Source organism: Hippopotamus amphibius, chromosome 12 (genome assembly GCF_030028045.1).
Source record: "Hippopotamus amphibius kiboko isolate mHipAmp2 chromosome 12, mHipAmp2.hap2, whole genome shotgun sequence".
Lineage (NCBI taxonomy): Eukaryota > Metazoa > Chordata > Mammalia > Artiodactyla > Hippopotamidae > Hippopotamus > Hippopotamus amphibius.
In genome coordinates this window covers 39,554,745-39,575,639 of record NC_080197.1, presented here as the reverse complement: position 1 = coordinate 39,575,639, position 20,895 = coordinate 39,554,745, and the positions used below count along the sequence as shown (strand labels likewise).

General features: G+C 38.5%; 1 protein-coding gene across 4 annotated transcripts in view; it reads left to right on the top strand.

The window, feature by feature from the left end:
* The window catches only part of MACROD2 (mono-ADP ribosylhydrolase 2), a 1,919,130-nt gene that overhangs the window by 1,833,879 nt on the left and 64,356 nt on the right, over positions 1-20,895 (top strand). For all 4 annotated transcript variants that reach the window (XM_057703765.1, XM_057703767.1, XM_057703766.1 and 1 more), the window contains 2 exons: positions 3,614-3,688; positions 3,946-4,038. In XM_057703765.1, the coding sequence (XP_057559748.1) occupies positions 3,614-3,688; positions 3,946-4,038 (168 nt within the window). The remainder of the gene's footprint in view (positions 1-3,613; positions 3,689-3,945; positions 4,039-20,895) is intronic.

Here is a 20,895-nt window from a genome sequence, read left to right as displayed (position 1 = left end):
ATTCAGACATACACAAAGACCCACACTTACACACAGATACATATATTTGTATGTATATATGTATACATACATGCATATGTACATACACACACATACACGAGAATGATAGCAGTTTACAGTATTAACAGTGACAATCCCTTCATTGTAAAATTATTCATAATTCTCAATACTTGTAAGCATTTTTAAGTGTTTCTATAAGAAAACTGACTTTCTTTTGTAACTACAAAAATAATTATAGAAATAATTTACATTGGGAAAGTAAATTTTATTGGCCCTAGGAGAAAACTAAGGATAGCCGAGAAGATGATCAAATCCACACTAACCTAGGTTTACCTTTACTCTTAATTTGGGGTATTTTCAGACAGAGTAAAAGTAGAGTTTTGAATAATAGCAGCAATAAAGTTTCAAGCTTAACAAAAGGACATAATTTCTATTTTTAAGTGAAGCATCAAAGAAACAAAGTCTTTGTTCTTAGGAAGATCTGAGCATCTAATAATCTGTAAACAACAAAACTCTATTATTGTTGCTATTGTTCAAAAACAGTCCATTTACGAAGTGAGTTTAGGTTTATCCTCCTCTAGAAATGTTTAATTCCAGACTGATGTTCCCAGACCAATTTTTATGCAAATTAATTAAAGCATTAGCTTGAGCCAAACTTAATTACTAGGCCTCCAAGAAACAATCATGTGATCTATTTCTAAAGAAAAGTGAATGGATTTTTGGATTATCTGTTCTTATGGTCCCCTCCCATTAGTATGGATGATTGAGTTCACTGTATGAAAAGTATATATATAAACTGTGGGATCCTTTATGTTCTTTTGTTTCCTCTGCCGGGAGGGATTAGGGCAAAGGACAGTGGGTGGAATTCAACCAGGCTGAGTGTAGAGAGGCAGACATAAAGCGTGCCCCCATGGGGTCAAGAAAGTGGGATGGAATGCAGCATGTCTGAGTGGCTGAAGAGAAAGGCAGATGGGCCGGAGCCCCCAGACTCGTCATTAACACGCAGCAGGCCTGGGTGCCGGGCTCGGAGCTCACACATTCCTCCTCCGTGTGATACACCGAATCCCGGCGTGGCTCAGGCACGAGCAAGTGTGAGCATTCTTGGATTTCAAAGCTGAGAACCTCATTGCTTTTCCCCATTTTTCACTAACTTAATTTCAGAAAAATGAGAAAGAAGAAAATACACACATTTTCATTTCACGAAAAGATTGCCAAAATATGTAAAGCACACAGGTGAAAACAGATCAAGAGTGAGACAAGTGAAAGGAGCAGGGGAGAGGAATATTCCAAAAAATGCTTTGCGATGGCCTCTTATCCTCAAAGTGAAGTGCCAGAGCTTACTGGTCAGAAAGAAAATCCCTAGTATTCATCACAGCCTTAGGCTACCACCCAGGCCCCAGGGGGTCCCACCCTATCAGCGGTGCCCCAGGCCCTGGTGAATTGCGATCTTATTATTCCTGGTGGACTTCCTCTGAAAATGCATGGAATGGAACACTGGGACTGGACACACTGCAGTGAAGTGGCTACTTCTACTCTCCAAATGCCCTGCTCTTCCCCATCACTGTACAGACAAAGCCAGATCGCAGATAATGAGTTAGGGTCCCAGCGATGACTGGGAGGAGATGTGATGGTCAGTTCCCCATCAACAGTGATAGTGAGTGAGGCTCACTCGAAGCAGTGAAGGTTCCCTCCACATCGTCCTCCCACTAAACAAATGTCAGGGATGACTAGAAACTTTACCAGGAGACATATCCTCGTATAATGCCAAAGATGAAGGGAATCTAAGATAGTATCTAGTTTCTGGTCCTTTTTTCCTAAAGATAATAAAATTGAAGCCCAAAGAGGTTGTGACTTGCCTAAAATATTCAATTCTTCTTCCAGGGTTCTTCGCAATAACTATAGTGTATGAAGGGCTTAGTAGCCTTCGTGCTCTGTTCCTAAAGGTATAACAGGGAGTAAGTTACACTCCCTAATTACTATTTACAGACATTGATGAGTTCTATAACAGAGGGCCAGTTAAATAGACATCTACTGATCACTCTTTTTAGTAGGTGCTAGTAAGAGAAATATTAATAAAACAATGTTTATCTTCACAGTGCTCCTAACCCGATAAGGGAAACAGACTCTGATACAGCTATATTACAGTGTGATGAGGAGAATAATAAATTGGTGAATAGGCAAAGGGACTCAGTATGCAAAGATGTGATCACTCTGTATGGTACCCAGAGGTGAAAAGGATGGAAATGGGTTTTGGGGGGAAGATTTTGCATGGCTTTCTGCTCCATATAAAGACTTTTGTGACCAGTTGTATCACAACATAGTCTAAAGAATAAAGGGCAAAAATGAAATTCTCATACATTTCTGGTATGAGCAGAAAATGCAACAAACACTTCCGAACACTGTTTTTCAGGAGCTAGTAAGGCTAAACATATGTGTTGCCTGTTGCTTAACAGTTTCACTCCTTGGTTTATACCCAAATGATACGAGTACATCTGTCCATCAAAAGACACGTACAAGAATGTTTTTTAGCAGTGTTATTTAGTCCCAAACTGAAACATATTTCTACAATGGAATGATACACATCAATGAAAAAGAATGGACAATTAATGTATGCAATGACTAGGATTAATCTTACAGAAAGCAAGTACAAAAAAGTAATATACAAGAGATCACATACTGTATTTTCTGTTCATATGGGCTGGGTACATTTTTCTCACAGGAGCCATTGCAGATCACATGGTCACAGGCAGGGAAAGAGATCTCTTACAGAAGTAGAGACAACTTGGAACACTGATGCATCTCCCACACGGACGGACCCAGACAAAGAGCCCAAGCACCTCTGCTTCCCCTTTGAGCCTATAACCTCTAGCTCTGGAATTTTTTTTTTTTAATTTAAGTATAAATATCCTTAGCATAACATCTTTCATTAAAATGATGCAAAATGGACAGATTTCAGTTTCTTCTCTTAGCACTTACATGTTCTAAACTCCGCAGGGGAGAGGAGGAGGATGCAGGGGGTGTGGAATAAAAACCATTCTTAGATAATCAGCCTTGGAGTAATCAAGAGTTGGCTGAATTCTCTCCTGACCTTTGCTGTATTTAGTAGGTGTTTTATGAGAATGGTTGAGTTGTTAGGTAACCCCCATCTCTGTGTGCTCACATTAACTCAAGTTTTTCTATGCTGTCTTGATGGAAGAATGAAAATAACAAGTAGTGCTTTAATTTTCTAGGAATCCTCAATAGAGGAAATAGCCATATAATAAAGGGAAATTGAATATAATTAACCCTTGCAGCCCAGAAATTATTTAAAATTTCAAAAGATCCAGGTTGTATCCATTGATGTTCAGTGTATTTGTAAGCTAAATATTAATTACACCAGTCAGTTCAAAGAAGAGTTTTTTGCCTACATTATCTGGATATTTCTCATAAAGTAATTGATATAATTTTGATGATTTGCAAAATGACATCTTCACCCTCCACTTTGGTTCAAAACTGTTCTCTACCTCTCCAGGCATGATCAAAGCCCAGTTCCTAAAATGTTTGCATTTTTAAGCCAGGGATAAAGCTGTGGTCATGCATATCACATTCATTTTTCAACCACTGTTCTTAACAGGACAAGAGGATGATTCAACGGAGAATGAAATAAAAATTGAGGCAGAGTCCCAGAGCTCATATATGGAAACAGAAGGTATTGAAACCAGAATATATTGTTATCTGAGAATGAGGTGAAACTGTGGATCATGACTTCTATATGTACTGGTGTGTAGGAGTGGGGGACTCGTGTGCTTAAAGCAGTGATTACTAGAGAATAGTGGTAGTGTTCTGCTTTGTGTACCTGTAGAAACTTGGAGGGGAAAAAAGAACTTTAGCTGTGCTTTAGTCACTGTTTTTTCAATGATTCCAACTGAAACATCCCTGAGTACCCTTCTGTCTCATTCTATTTAGAGCTTTCATCAAACCAAGAAGTTGCCACGACCGTGGAGCAACCAGAAGTGATTCCACTAACAGATGACCAAGAAGAAAAAGAAGGTGAAAAAGGTAGGACTACTCTTAAATTACCCGTCAAGAATAAAGAGTGTCTTTGGATTCCTGCCTGGAATTCAACCATCAGAGTTATCCTCTTGCAGTTGCAGTCTGTCAAGGGGAAAAATGAACATTTCTTTAATTCTAAACCTACTTTTGAAAGTAGAATAAAATCCAGAAGTAGCAAAAGAAGATTCTTGTAACAGTTTTTTGTCCTTTCAGAGAGTATGAGGATGTTTTTATTATTCATTTAAATTCAATTTTTTTTAAATTATAGTTTTGAGAAAGCCTCTAAGAACTAGAAATTATGGACTAGATTAAAGATGGATGAAAGTCCTAGAAAATCTAAAATGGCTTTAAGACAGCCATTTTATTTTACTTATTTATTTTTTAAAGCTCTTTATTGGAATATAATAGCTTTACACTGTTATCTCAGTTTTTGAGATACACCAAAGTGAATCAGCTGTATTTATACATATATCCCCATATCCCCTCCCTCCCGCTACTCGCTCCCACCCTCCCTATCCTGGCCCTCTAAGTCATCACCCATCATCAAGGTTATCTCCCTATGTTATGCAGCAACTTCCCACAAGCTGTTTTACATTTGGTAGTGTATATATCTCAATGCCACTCTCTCACTTTATCCCAGCTTCTCCTTTGCTCCCCACCTCCCCATGCCGTGCCCTCAAGTCGGTTCTCTATATCTGCATCTTTATTCTTGCCCTGTCACTGGGTTCATCAGTACCATTTTTTTTTTAAGATTCCATATATATGAGTTAGCATACAGTTTTTGTTTTTCTCTTTCTGGCTTACTTCGCTCTGTATGACAGACTCTAGGTCTATCCACCTCATTACAAATAACTCAATTTCATTCTTTTTATGGTTGAGTAATATCCCATTGTATATATGTGCCACATCTTCTTTATTCATTCATCTGTTGATGGGCATTTAGGTTGCTTCCACGTCCTCGCTATTGTAAATAGTGCTGCAATGAACATTATGGTACATGTTTCTTTTTGGATTATGGTCTTCTCAGGATATATGCCCAGTAGTGGAATTGCTGGGTCATAATGGTAGTTCCATTTTTAGTTTTTTAAGGAACCTCCAAACTGTTGTCCATAGTGGCTGTACCAGCTTACATTCCCACCAACAGTGCAGGAGGGTTCCCTTTTCTCCACACCCTCTCCAACATGTATTGTTTCTAGACTTTGTGATGATGGCCATTCTGACCAGTGTGAGGTGATACCTCATTGTGGCTTTGACTTGCATTTCTCTAATGATTAGTGATGCTGAGCATCTTTTCATGTGTTTGTTAGCCATCTGCATGTCTTCTTTGGCGAAATGTCTATTTAGGTCTTCCTAAATTTGTGGATTGGGTTATTTGCTTTTTTGGTATTAAGCTGCATGAGCTGCTTGTATATTTTGGAGATTAATCCTTTGTCTATTGTTTCATTAGCAAATAGTTTCTCCCATTCTGAGGGCTGTCTTCTTGTCTTGTTTAAGGTTTCTTTTGCTGTGCAAAAGCTTTTAAGTTTTATTAGGTCCCATTTGTTTATTTTTGATTTTATTTCCATTATTCTATGTGGAGGGTCAAAAAGGATTTTGCTTTGGTTTATGTCATAGAGTGTTCTGCCTGTTTTCCTCTAGGAGTTTTATAGTGTCTGGCCTTCCATTTAGGTCTTTAATCCATTCTGAGTTTATTTTTGTGTATGGTGTTAGGAAGTGTTCTAATTTCATTCTTTTCCATGTTGCTGTCCAATTTTCCCAGCACCACTTATTAAAGAGGCTGTCTTTTTTTCCATTATATATTCTTGCCTCCTTTATCAAAGATAAGGTGCTCATATGTGCGTGAGTTGATCTCTGGGCTCTCTATTGTGTTCCATTGAGTTATATTTCTGTTTTTGTACCAGTACCATACTGTCTTGATCATTGTAGCCTTGTAGTATAGTTTGAAATCAGGGAGACTGATTCCTCCAGCTCCGTCTTTCCTTCTCAAGATTGCTTTGGCTGTTCGAGGTCTTTTGCATTTCCATACAAATCGTAGAATTTCTTGCTCCAGTTCTGTGAAAAATGCCATTGGTAATTTGATAGGGATTGTGTTGAATCTGTAATTGCTTTGGGTAGTACAGTCATTTTCACAATGTTGATTCTTCCAATCCAAGAACATAAAACAGCCATTTTAAATAGATTAACCATTTTGTATTGATTTCATTGTCATCCTTCATATGGTGGTGACTAAGGAAGCAATTTATGTAAAATGTGCACATTATATGAACCTGCTAAATTATAAGTTTGTCCATGAATATGTTTGTCCAAACTATGTGTTTGCAAAGTAGTTACAGAGTAATAAATTGACAGGCCTTGTTTATAGAATACAGTGATCAATTTCATTTCCAAATGAAAACACATGATCTTAATTGTAAAATCAGGTCAATAGTAAGTACAGCTTCCAAGTTATGAACTCATTTTGGCAGCAGCATTGACACAGTTTAATTACTAAGTCATGTTAGTGATTTTGACATCTTTTTTTAATTTCCACTGCCTTTAGAGCACAATATTCTTCTGTGTCTATGCCTCTAATGACCTTTTCTCTAATTGCAAATCCTAGTTCAGACTCATGAAACCATGTTCCTGGCAAGTCAAGTAAATGATATTTTGCAGAATTTTATGTCTGAGGATGATAATAGAAAATTGATAAAATCCTAACTTGAAATACAGATATATGGCCTTGCTCCTTTTGTTACTGAACACAAGTTCCTGTGCCCGTCTCACAGAGAAGCCAAACAAACTGAAACATCAGTGTTTTGAGCAGAGAAAGGCTTATTGCAGGGCCATGGAAAGAAAAGTCCCAGACTCCCTGAAGGGTTTCAGCAAAGCCTTTTTAAAGGCCAGGGGAGGCACAGGGGATAGCAGGTTATGCGATCAGCTCATGCACAGTTCTCTGATTGGTTGATGGTGAGGTAACAGGGCAGCGAGTTAACAGTATTAATCCTTAGGCTCCAGAAGGTCTGGGGGCTACATGTTTGTGATCATCAAGTAGTTAATTTCTTCCATTTGGTGTTGGTTTTAGCATCTGAAAAATTCAGGAAATATGCATGAGATATTCTTATCTGGGTCCTTCAGAGAAGAGCTACAGATGTGGATATGGGGGAGGGGTCTGTTCCGGGAAGGCCCCGTAGGGTCCTGCTTGGTTATAGTCAGTTGTACTTGTAAAATATGAAATACAGGATGTTGCATCTGCCTGCTTAATTTCTCTATAGCAGAAGTTATTTACTTTGTATATTGTGCCTCAGGACATGCAAATGAGGAACATCAAACAACTGGTACATTGTCCTCTTTTTAACTTGACCTACAAGGGAAAAAAGCTCGTGTTCAGCACACGATGACTTGTCATCCTTCTCCCAGTGGCTTCTCCAGCACGTAGCACTCCTCCAATTACTGACAAGTTTAGCTCTCCCTCCTAGGGATGCCAATCCTCTTCTGCAAATGGGAGAATGGCACATGGAAAAGAAGTGAGATCAAATTCCGCTACTCGCTTGTAGCAACTTTGAAGTTGAATTCCTTTGTTTAAATTTGACTTTTCCCCGTAGGAGAGTAATAGCACTTGTGGGCTTGAATTAACTGAGTTTTCCCTTCTTTACCATAGATAATTAATGTGGCCCCGCCTAGAATATTACTGTTTAAATTTGACATAACTTAAAATTAATCACCTGTATCATCTTGTTCTTCGCTTCAAAGTAAGAGTTAAAAGCTATTCTGTTACATATAAGGAAAGTAAGCGAAGGAAAAGGGAGCAATGTAGATTTGGGGTACGCTGCAGCAGCCCTGCCCCCTGCCCCCTGACAAGCTAGGTGACCTGCGGCAGATTATTTAGTCTTTCAGTGCCTCTGTTTCCTCATCTGTAAGATGGTGATGACTAAAGTACCTGTCACATATGATTGTGATGAAACTTTGAGTAAAGCAATGTGAAGCAACTCCAACAATACCTGACACAGAGTAAGCACACCTTAAGTGTTTAGCATTTATCATAATTGGATAAATTGATGACAAAGTCAAGAGAATGCACATGTGGAGTTCCTCAAGTCCATTCCTGATTATTTTGAAGCTGTAAAAAATTTCACATAGTCTACATTATCCTTCAACGGCAAGTTGTCCTGCCCATTTAGTTTATAGTACCATCTCCTATTTAATCCATAAAGATAGAACAAGATGGAACAATTAATGAAAGGTGAGGTGGGAAACATTGCAGATTTTTTTTGGTCAGGTGCTCAGTCTTCTGTTTGAGAAATAATGATTCAAGTATAATTTCTATTTTTAAAAGAAGATGCCATTGATTTATTGATTGAGCCACAGATGAAAAGTAGTAAATAAATTCAAAGTCGTAGAATGTTCTTTTGCTTTCTTTTGTTTCACCTAGTTACTGAGGAGTCTTGTTTGAAAACAGTTTGAGAATATAGCTCCAGGTTTTGTGTCTCTTAATGGAAAGTTGCACATACACATTGAGAGCTACTCTTATCTGCAAAAAAAAAAAAAAAAACCCACAAATGAGTATTCTGTTAAATTTGTAGGGATATTATTTACAGCCTTAGAAATATTGGTTTTCTTTTGAGAATCTTTCTAAAGAGTCAGAAAGTAGTTCCTTTCAAAAAAATTCCAGACCAGGAAAAATACATAACCTTTTCCTCTCATTTCACAGCATTCTGTAAGATTAGAAAATGTGGATAATCTTTAGGATATGTCTTCAATGGCTCCCAGGTGTATGGGCACAGATGTTGTAACATTGTTTTGAAGTCAGCTCTACCAAAATATGGGTTTTGAAGAGAAGAGAAAATATTCAGCAGAAGTTCATGCTGATAAAATTATACAATAGCACAATGGACATTGTCCCTAGGAGACATGAAATACAGAAATTTCAACAGGCATAAAGTGAGGTTTCACATATGGCAGCTTTTCTCATGTAGCCACATTGCCTCTTCCTAAACGAGTCTGGTTTTATGCTTTCCCAGCAGGATCTGCAGCACATGTGAAATCCAGTAAAAAAAAAAAAACATCAGTTAGGTTAATAACCAAATAGGAAAGTAATCTTATAGGTGATCTCCTCTAAAAAGGATCTCAAAATTTAGCATAAAATATAACTCTAGCCAGCATGAAAATGTTTTTTTCTGAAGCTTTTTATTTCTAGTAGAATTTAGAAATATTTCATATAAAATCTTAACTAGGTCAACATTGTATCATTATTATATCACATAATTTTAACTTATGTTTTATTAGGAATATATTGGACTTTCTCTCCAAGTGTTGTATAGAATGCATGTATTCCAATTATTTTTCTTGAATCCACCAATAAGTATAATATGGAATAGAAATCCTTTATGTATCTAGGATTGATCAAACTGTTGATGGAGATTTAAAGTATATTATGGTCTAAGGTCTTCTTGGAAAAAGATGGATACTGACAGGCATGCAAATGGGAAGTGAAGTGCAAAGCAGCAACAAGTACAAATTATCATGTCCTTTGGCTCATGTTTTGACCTCTGATGAGCAGGACCATGAGGCTAAGTGTGCAGAGAACCATGGCTTCTGGCTCTGGCTTTGTGGTTCCTGGCAATTCTTTACCTTCTATAAATCCCAGTTCCTGGGGTCTTAACGAGGGGCATGAACTCAACAATCCAGCAATGCGATTCTCCAATTTTGTAAATTTTCTCAGAAGGCCAGCTCTGAAGAACCACATTCTTGATGAAACAAGGAGTGATAGGATGGGAGCCAATGGTTATCAACACACTGAGAAAGCCAAAATCATAGGTTTTACTCAGTTTCACTTGTTGTATTCTATTGATAAAAATGCAGAGGTGCTCTAGATCGGACAAAAATATCAGCCAAACTAACTTATTTTATTTCAGGACTTAACCAATAAGTGGACAGCTTATGATTCCCCAAAGATACTTTAAGTGGGATAAAAGTGCCCTTTAGCTCAAATTAGGTTGACCCACAAACTGCTCAGAATCAGGCTAAGTTTTTCCATCGTCCATCTTTCTTTCTTTCTTCCTTTCTTTCCTTCTTTCTTTTTCTTTCTTCCTTCCTTTCTTTTTCTTTCTTTCTTGCTTGCTTGCTTGCTTGCTTGCTTTCTCTCTTTTCCTTCCTACCTTCCTTCCTTCCTTTTAAATTCATTTATTTATTGGCTGTATTGAGTGTTTGTGGCTGCACGCACGCTTTCTCTAGTTGCAGTGGGTGGGAGCTATCTTCATTGTGGTGCACGGGCTTCTCTTGTTCTGGCACACGGGCTTCAATAGTTGCAGCACGTGGGCTCAGTAGTTGTGGCTCGAGGGCTCTAGAACACAGGCTTAGTAGTTGTGGCCCATGGGCTTAGTTGCTCCATGGCACGTGGGATCTTCCTGGACAAGGGTTCGAATCCGTGTCCCCTGCATTGGCAGGTGGATTCTTAACCACTGTGCCACTAGGGAAGCCCCCGCCCATCTTTCTTAGTCCACATGAGAAACTTTTTCTTTTGTAGTTCTTCTAGCCCCTGTTTCATCTTTCAATGAACAGAGTGAACCACTTTCTCTTCCACTCCTACCAATGGAATCCCATAGGGATTTATTTTGTCTACAAGACACCACTACACAGAGCTTGGTGTTTTCCATTATTGATGGGATTCTTACATTCTTACATCACTGACAGAGTCCTTTCCTCTGTACTTGAAAATCAGCCTCCACACCAGCAATGCAGCAACAACACAAACACACAATGCCCATGACATTCAGGCTTTCATACTCCAGTCTATGTGCTTTGTTGTAGAAAATCATGATTCAGGCACATTTTTGATTCATGCAAAATATTATATGAATTTTCATCTTGATTAATTAACTTACTGGAACTTTATATTTTCCAAAAGTCTTGGTAGCTTATCTTTTCAAATGAAATCAACTTTAGTAAGGCTGCATACTTCACATTGGCAGCACTATAATTTAGTTTTTTAGGGCAGCTTCATTTTCAAATGGTTTCTTCTGTTATCAGTCTTTTTTCCTAATCATATTTTGTAGTTGGAATTTGTCAACCAAAATTTTATTTTAGAATATAAGATAAATTCATAATACTGGGGCCTGTTCAGCTTTTGTGAATATTTTTTAAGTGTGTAATGAAATTCCTTGTATTGGTTAAATATACTGAATATAAAAATTATGAAGTTTTAAGCTAAATTGTTTGTCTTCTGCATATCTCTATGTATGCAATATATACATATAAAACTAGTTCATTCAAATTCCACTGTATAAGAAGTAAAGATAGAATATTGTATTCACATTAACATTTTTTAAAATATATTTTTAGAGTAAATTTAAATTTAAAATTTTCTTCAGGTTTCTCCCTCAAATAAAAGTGTAACTAACCTATAATTTTAAAGTTAAAAACCAGAAAAATAAAAAGTATATTCACTGCTACAAAAATAATTTCGGTTCCTATAATGTAGTATGTGTATGTATGTGTGTAAGTTTATATTAAATATGTGTAAACCTCGGATGTAGCCTCTCAAGAAGAAAGCATATATCAGGCCTCTTGAATGTGGTCAAGTCCCCCAGCTTGCTGTGATCATCTTGTCTTTTAAGATTTAGAAGAAAATTTCTCTGAGCCTCCCTTTTACATGTCAGGGAGGAAGTACCACAAACCTACATATATGTGTAGGCTCAAGTGAACATTAAGATCAAAACGAGTAATCCTTTGTCCCCATTTGGGAAACTTTGAAACCATCTCTTCGACTAATTCTCTAGCATCCAGCTTTGTTTCTGGATCCCCATTTTCTTTTTTTCTTTTTAACTTTGTGTCAAGCCTGGGTTGTCTGGTTTTGCCCCAAGGCCTATACCCTTGTGGCTTATCAAAGTAATTTGCAGAGAGAAAACAGATATCTTCCTTAAGTGGAATTCTGTCTCTAGGTGTTGAACTTTTTATTTCTCTCTGCCACATTAGAGTTCTGCAACTCTCTGTGCATGAAGTACCTTAATTCTTTTTTTTTCTTTCAAAACAACTTTTTTTTTGAAGCGTAGTTGGTGTACAATGTTGTATTAGTTTCAGGTATATGGCAAAGTGATTCATACATATATGTACATATGTATGTATATGTATGTATACACACACACACACTCTTTATTAGATTCTTTTCCTTTATAGTTTATTACAAGATATTGAATATAGTTCCCTGTACTGTACAGTAGGGCCTTGTTGTTTATCTATTTTATACATAGTGGTGTGATCTGTTAATCCCAGACTTCTAATTTGTCCCTCCCTTCCCTTTCCCCTTTGGTAACCATATATTTGTTTTCTGTGTCTGTGAGTCTCTTTCTGTTTTATAAATAAGTTCATTTGTATGGTTTTTTTAGATTCCACATATTAGTGATATCATTTGGTATTTGTCTTTCTCAAACTTACTTCACTTAGTATGATAATCTCTAGGTCCATCTATGTTGCTGTAAATGGCATTATTTCATTCCTTTTTATGGCTGAATAGTATTCCATTGTATATATGTACCACATCTTCTTTATCCATTCATCTCTTGATGGATATTTGGGTTGTTTCCATGTCTTGGCTACTGTGAATAGTGCTGCTATGAATATTGGTGCATGTATCTTTTCATATTAGAGTTTCCATCTTTTCCAGTTATATGTCCAGGAATGGGATTGCTGGGTCATATAGTAACTCTATTTTTAGTTTTTGGAGGAACCTCTACTAGTCTCCATAGTGGCTGCACCAATTTGCATTCCTACCAACAATGTAGGAGGGTTCCCTTTTCCCCATACCCTCTCCAGCATTTATTATCTGCAGACTTTTTGATGATGGGATTAATATGCTTCCACCTGAAGAACACAGAAAGACCACTAAGTAACAGAACTAATGAATGCAGTCTAATCTATAAATTGAGTATGGTGGATAGTTAGGGATTGTAATAATATGGATATGTAACTATGTTCACTTACACATTTTGTTGTTAAGACCAAAATATTGTCACCCCAAATTTTAACATATAACCTAAGATCAGCTATTATTTGGAGTATCTGCTTTCAAAGACCACAGCAGTTCAACATCTACTTACATAAATGATTTTTTAAAAATAACAAATAGCCACAAACTATTATGTCATGTATATTAGATAAAATATTTCCTGTACCTGGGTTTAGACTCAGACACTTCGCTTGACTCATCAGATGATGGAACTTCTCGACCCCACTGATTGTACAAAAGGTACATCCATTCTGGTTTGGATTTCAAATGTAAGTGCTACTTTTCTGTTTTAGAGGGAAACTCAGTTTCTTTTCATTACTCTTTATACATCAGGTGCCTTCATTTCAGCACAGTATGTAAAGAACAGGTGGTGTAAGGAGTACTTTGAATGTTAATTATTTTTTTCATTTATTTCACTGTGAGGATTTACCTTTCGATGTGTTTTTATAATCAAGATGGAAACAGGGAGCTTGTTGCTTGAATGTTTCACTACATTTATTTTATGGCATCTGCTGAAATGATTTTTTAAAAAAAAGAAAAAAAAGGGAGGTAAGCATTTTTAACAATAGCAAGGGGTTTGGGTTGATTGTATATGATCGCTTTAGTTCATTATGAATCTTCAAAAGAAATGTTGACACGAGTCAGTCATGTTTCTAACTAGTAAATATCATCTTGTAGTTAGAGCTTACATTTTTGGCATAGAAGCATGTCTAAATTTTTCAGAAATGTCATAATTTATTACTCTTGGATTTCAATTGAAATTAATAGAAAAAAACTAGTTAGATAGGAATGAAAGAGGAAAAAAACTCAATATTTCTTCTTAAAGGCATATTTCAAAGGAGAATGTTTACCTTCCATTTATAGTATTTAGCTTATTTCTCAAATGTACACAAAATTTAGTTCACCTGTCCTTCATTTTTCTTATAATATTGAGCATAGTTCATAAAATAATAATATTTAGAATCAAGAGGTGTGTGGTTCATAGTATACTAAGACATTGACATGTAAGTTCAATGCAAAGGCACACTTTTCAAAATTAATAGTCATTTCATACTGTTACATTACTCATTTTTCCCATTAACAAAATATTATAGACAACCTTTAACAATCAGAAAATAAAACACATAAAATGTAGTAATTATATATAATTCATAGGATAATAATAGACAAGAGAAATAGAGATATAATGTGTGTGTGTGTGTGTGTGTGTGTGTGAGAGAGAGAGAGAGAGCACACGTGTGCGCACACCAGCAAGCACCTGAGATGTGAAGGTGCTATGTTGCTGGCGTTGAGGATGGATAAGACCGTGTAAGACAAGGAATTCAGGCAGCCTCTAAAAACTGGAATATGTAAGGAATGGATTCTTCCCAGATCTTCCAGAAGGAAGGTCATTCTGCTTACACCTTGATTTTAGCCCCCTAAGACCCATTTCAGACTTCCGGCCTCCAGAACTACAAAATGATAAATTTGTGTTATGTTCACAGTCTATGGTAATTTGTTACAACAGGATTGGGGGCTAATACGTTAACCCTCAACCTGGTTTCTCCAAACCATGTTGAAAAATTTAGGCTTTTCTTGATTAGATCCCCAGAGAAAGGAGAGGCTCCAGTATCTTCCCATGCTCTAGTTGGGAACCGTAAAGCTGTCCCTCCTTCTATACCCTATGCTAAATTAGGCAGCATTTTTTTATCCTGCCCCATCCCTGTTTAATGTCAGTCTCTGTTGGTTGCACAACTGGAATTTAATTATAGTAAATCCAATTACTGCGGCCACAGTAAGTACCAGTATAATACTTATGGACATCTATGAGATTAGAAGAAAAGGAATTATAGGCAGTAAGAAAATGAAGAAAGGAAGGAGGGAAGGAGAAAAAAAAGAAGTGAAAAAGATAGGAAGAAAGGAAGGAGAAAGGGAAAAGGGATGGAAGGAAGAGAAAAAGCTGGTTTCTATTTTCTGGCCTGGGAAAAGTAATAATTAAAGTAAATATCCAACCAATACTTTTTGGAAGTGGAGGAAATATAAAATTCATGTGCAACAGATGTTTCAATTGGGCTCTCCCTGACTAATATCACAAAATGGGAATAGAGAAATCCTTGACCCTAATCCTGTTCAGGTATTATTCTAGCACAATGGCTCTCAAACTTAGGTGTGTATAAGAATTAAGGTGTTTGTTAAAACACAGATTTCTGGATCCTACCCTCAGAGATTTGGATACAGTAGGTCTTGGTGGGCTCGTGACCTGCACCTCCATCAGTCTCCCAGGTGATGGTGGTGCTGCTGCTCTGTGGACCACATTTTGAATGGCACCACTACTCTAGTATTCTGCATCCAGATTTAGACAATTCTTTTTGAAAAATCCCTTAGACCTTTCCCTCTGCCTTATTTTTGTTGGAGGGTGTGTTCTTTAAACATGGTAGAGATGATGGACAGATAGATAAATAGACAGACAGACATGATATAGAACATACTCCTCAGTAGATCCAGATCACCTGGATCCCTTGTTAAAGGGTGAATTGCTGGACCCTATACCTCAAGTTCGGATTCAGTAGGTCTGTGGTGATGGGCAGGCAAGAGTTTGCACTTTTAACAAGTTCCCAGATGATGTTGATGCTGCTGGGCCAGGGGCCATATTTTGAGAATCACTGGCAAAGCCCTTGTTCATCATCCACATCAGCTGTCTCACATCAGGCTCTGAGAGAGGAGAGGGTCTCTTAGCATCATCCTGGACTCCCAGACCTGCAGCTGGAACACTGGATGGATGGAGACCTCTTCCCAACTCAAACCACCATTTGTCTGAAATCAACTACTTGTGAGCATATCTTCCCACCTTGTGATCACTGACACAGTGCATCCCTCCCACAGGGCAGGGCTAGGAAGCAAGATGGAAGAGGGAGCACAGAGACGGCGTGCGCAGGTTATGAAAGTGTGGGAAAGGACTCTTTGTCGGTTGGAAGGCAGACCCCAGGCTCTCCAAGAGCATCTGGAGAATACATTTGAATTGTGCATCTGAAAAATGCGTTCCTGGTTTTGATGAAAAGGAAATAATGACGAAAATAAAAACATTTTGCTATTAGTTTAGTAGTTTTACCCACCTTCAGAATCAAAACAAAGTAACATGAAAGAAAACGGCATTCCATCTGTAAATTTTGAAAGAAAAAAGAAAAAGGATTTGGGGCAGAAACTGCTGCTCAACTTATAGCAGTTACATACGCAAAGTAAAAATAAACTTTGATTTAGCAATCCCCTTTCTGATTTAAGTCAGTTTGTCTTCCAAAATCTAACATTTTCTCAGCTGAATTTGAAGGGATTAGTTATTTTTAAAAAAATAAAAGGAGAAACTGAACAGGACTTTTAAAGCAATGCACATAAGCTCTTTGCCATATTGAATCAACACCTGGGGCATTGATTTGAAAGCTCAATGCAGGCTGCTCACCTGGATTGCCAAGTATAACAGAAGCAACTGTCTGGCTAAGAGCATCAGAGAGAATGAGCTTTGCCAGGGCTGCATCTGAAACTGCCTTTGAGGACCACAAATAATCGGGAGAGAAGTCCAGAGGCTGGGCCGAAACCTACTTCCCGTTTAGGGGCATCTCTTTCTCTCCTTTCCACAAACTACCTGTGATTTCTAATTAGAAGTGCTTTGCTAAACCAAGCTGACCTAATTCTCCTTTCTCCCTCTAAAAATGCATCCCTTTTTTTGGTGTTGCTGTTTGGCTTTGTTTATTCACTAAGCACTGCCTAGATGCTTAGTTCTCTAAGCCTGTTTGGCCTGCCTTCCCCAACATTCCAAGCAGTAATAGCCTCATTGACCCAGTAATTAAAGAAATCCTGTACCTTTCCACTCTGGCTAGCTGCCCTCTTTCTTTTCACCTATTGTTCTTTTAGCAACACCGCCCGCCAGCAGATGGTTAGAGATTTTTTTTCACCCTTTCAATAGCTTTATATTTTTCCCATCTCATCAAGCATATCTCAGCCAAATGTAATTAGCTTAAGGCTTTTGAGCCCTCACGGGGGATCAGTTAAAGACCTGAGCAATTTCAATAAAGAGCTTGAAAAGGAATCCTGGAAGGCCAGGCATAACCACAGGAGAGCCACTATTATTTAGAAGCAAAGACCTCTCTCCTCCTCCCCATTTCTCCTTCTTTTGGCATGTTAAGTTTCCAGAATATTCATGAGGCCTCCAGGGCTTTGGCGCTCTGTTGGGATCATTCTTGGGTAGGTGGTATATCTAAGCTCTCTTCCCCGAGGTCAGTGTTTGGTTCCTTTTAATGGATTTCAATCAAGGAGCGCTTTGGGGTAACCCTTAAGTTACTCCCAAATGGCAAACAGTTTGTTTGCTAAGTCTCTTAGCCTTTTCATTCAGTTTTTTATCCTTTAGTTGTTGGAAATTGGCTAGTAAGCCGCCTTTGTAGTTCTGAACATTTGATATGAAGGCTAAATTAATTAACCACCATCCAGATTTGCATCCTGCCTTTGAGTGATGCTGAACCCCCTTTATTTCTAAATGGCCACATGCACCACTGCAGTTGATCCCGCAGCCCAAGCTCTGAAAAGCCTGGGAGAAAGCAAGTATGAAACCCCATACTTGGGGCAAAGCAAGTTTTTGAGACCAAATTAAACTCGATTTTTATTGAAATGGAGTGAAGTAGCACTTAAGCTAAGCGTGTGAAGCACAGATTGTTCGTGGGCTGTTAGGAGAGGGGCATGGGCAACTCCTTGAATTGTGTGATGTGTATTTTCCCCAAGCACGCAAGTGGGAGTCTCCAAGCCTCAGGTGTTGGGTGGTAGGATGATTAACTGTGGTCTCATGTCAGTTTCTCATTACCAAGATGTGGGTAAAAGGGAATTATTCTTTGTAATCTATTACCATCTTTTTCACATAAAAGAAACTAATGCCAACATTTGATTAGAATGACTTTTTTTTTTTAGTCTCAAGTGAATGAATTAGTTTTTTGGGTTTTGGGTTTTTTTGGGGGGGGGGTGTCTTTTTTTATGGTTTTTTTTAAAGCCCTTTATTGGAACATAATTGCTTTACACTGTTTTGCCAGTTTTTGAGTTACATCAAAGTGAATCAGCTGTATTTATACATACATCCCCTATCCCCTCCCTCCCGCGACTCCCTCCCACCCTCCCTATCCTATCCCTCTAAGTCATCACCCATCATCGTGTTTATCTCCCTACGTTTTGCCTGAACTTACCACAAGCTATTTTACATTTGGTAGTGTATATACGTCAATGCTACTCTTTCACTTCATCCCAGTTTTGTTTTGTTTTTTAAAAGTGATGCGTAACTGTGGATATGTGCCTGTAAGGACGATTTTATGTATATGCCACACCTGTAGAGGACTTAGGGGGAAATTCCTTTGAAAACACGGGAAGTGTGTTCTGAGCACTGTTATACCATGGAGTAGGCTCGCAAAGCAGACCCCAAACACTTATAAATGGACATACTGTTGTCTCCAAAATAGGATACGATGTTTAAAGTAAAAACGGACTTACAAAAAGGATGTAAGCAGGAAAAAAGTGTTCTAAAGGTAGGACAAATAGGAACTTGGTCTTTTATAGAAGCTTTTTGTGAATGTTAGTTTTGTATAGAAGAATGGAAACTTAATTACAGTAAAGCTGCATTGTCATTGCCTAGAATACAGTTGGCCCAAGAAACTAGACTATCCCAGCCAGGCGGACAGTTCTGGATCACGAAACTGATTGTATGGGTGAAAAATGAATAAGAAAAAGAGAAAAGGAGAAGAAATTGCTGGCAAGACCTTCATTTTATAACAAGATACAGGATGATCAGCGAACTTGATGTCCAGAAAATATGTGGAAATGCTCTTCTGTAGCATTTTATAAACAGCTTTGTCATTGGCCAGCATGCTGGGGGCAGGATAACTTTGGTCCATTCCATTTTCCAAATAGCTGATGCTTAATCAGGAAACTTTGGGCCAGACTTTCTTAGAAATTTCCAAAATGATGGTATTTGTCTTCCTCCATTTTGAAGTTATAGAAACTGAGGGGGTGCAGAGTTAGTGCCTCTGGGGGTCACACATGTGGTTGGAAGAGCCAGGACCTGATGTTTGCTGTCTAAGTTATGGGCCAGCCTTCTTTCCATCCCACCTTTCCCCTATGAGCTGCTGTCGGGGAGGAGAAAATTCCCCTTCTAACCCTTTTGAGTTCTTGTGGCAGGACTCATAATAAAATTGACACAAGACACAGTAATAGGAAAAAAAAAAAAAAAACAGACAAATCTTAATTTGTGTGCTTGGAGATCTCATAGAAAGTACCTAAGTCACAGCCAAAGCAGGCAGCTTTTATATTTTTTGAGATAAAGAAACAATGCATTTGAAAAGGAATTGACAGGACAAAAAAAAATTAGTTTTGGGTGCTTCATTAGTAAGGAATTTAAGCAAAGTTGGGCCTTGAGGTAATAAATTAAAGAAGTAACAAGGTGTGTCTATATAGGCTTCTCTGTCTAAAGTTCCCTATCTCTGGCCATAAGGGTGTCCTTCTACCTCCAGATGCAGGGAATATACCTTTCATATGAGAGATTTGTTTCCTGCTGTCAGGGAGACTGAGGAGGGGTCAGAGAGGCCCTCTTGCACTGGCCATTTCTTAGTAACTTTAAATCAAAATAATCACTCTGCCATTGAGGTATATTTGGGGCTGGCCTGTCCTGGGCCCCAACACTGCTCTAAGGGGTTGTGGCTGGTAGAGAATGATACTCAAGGAGGTGTCTGCTGCATCTCAACTTAACTCCTTTCTGAAATGGTAAAATCATCCTACCGTCAATCTTGCCGTTGGAATTGATCCTGGAGGTCATCACCAAGTTTAACCTCCTCCCCAGCAGACGCTGGGGCCTCTGCTACAGGACACACCCGATGGGGCGCTCATGACCTTTCACAGCAGTTCTTCCATCCTCAGATGACTCTGAGTGTTCAGAAATGAACTTGACTTCCCTGCAGCTTCTGCTCATTCCTCCCCACTCTGCCCTGCACGGGGAACTAAAGTGAGTCCAGCCCATATGGCAAAAGCCCCTTGAGTATTTGAAGGCAGTTTGCAGACCGATCTCCTGTGTCTTTCGTTAGTCACTGAATTCATTCCGTATTTACTCCAGATACCCCTCGTCTTACAAGCTTTTCAAACCCTTCATCATCTTGGCTGCGTCCCTATAAACAAGCTAGATTTTCCAACTTCTCTCTCAAAACATGGGTATAGAATTGCATACAGTGATCCTGACCTTCATTTGTCAAATCAAAGGCTAGAGATTTATTTTTAAAAGAAATTGCTTCAAGCCCTGGCAACTCTGTATATGAATAGGAGATGAAATATCCCAGCCTGATTCTGCAGTCTGACTCTCTGTGCTTGTAGGCAGGCTCTTCTCTAATGAGCCAGGAATGAGTTATCTACCCTGGACTTGGTTTCCCCATCTGTGACTGGAGCTAAAAATAGCACCTTCCTCAGAGGAGTGTTTACAAAGATCATATGATTTCTTATGTGTAAAATTCTAGCAGTAGTGCCAGGCACTTAATAAATTATTTTATTTTATTTTACTTTATTTTATTTTATTTTATTTGTTGGCTGTGTTGGGTCTTTGTTGCTGCATGGGCTTTCTCTAATCGCAGTGAGCGAGGGCTACTCTTGCAGTGCGTGAGCTTCTCATTGTGGTGGCTTCTCTTGCTGTGGAGCACAGGCTGTAGGTACGTGGGCTTCAGTAGTTGCGGCGCATGGGCTCAGTAGTGGTGGTTCGTGGGCTCTAGAGCACAGGCTCAGTAGTTGTGGTGCACGGCCTTAGTTGCTCCGTGACATGTGGGATCTTCCTAGACCAGGGATCGAACCCGTGTCCCCTGCATTGGCAAGTGGACTCTTAACCACTATGCCACCAGGGA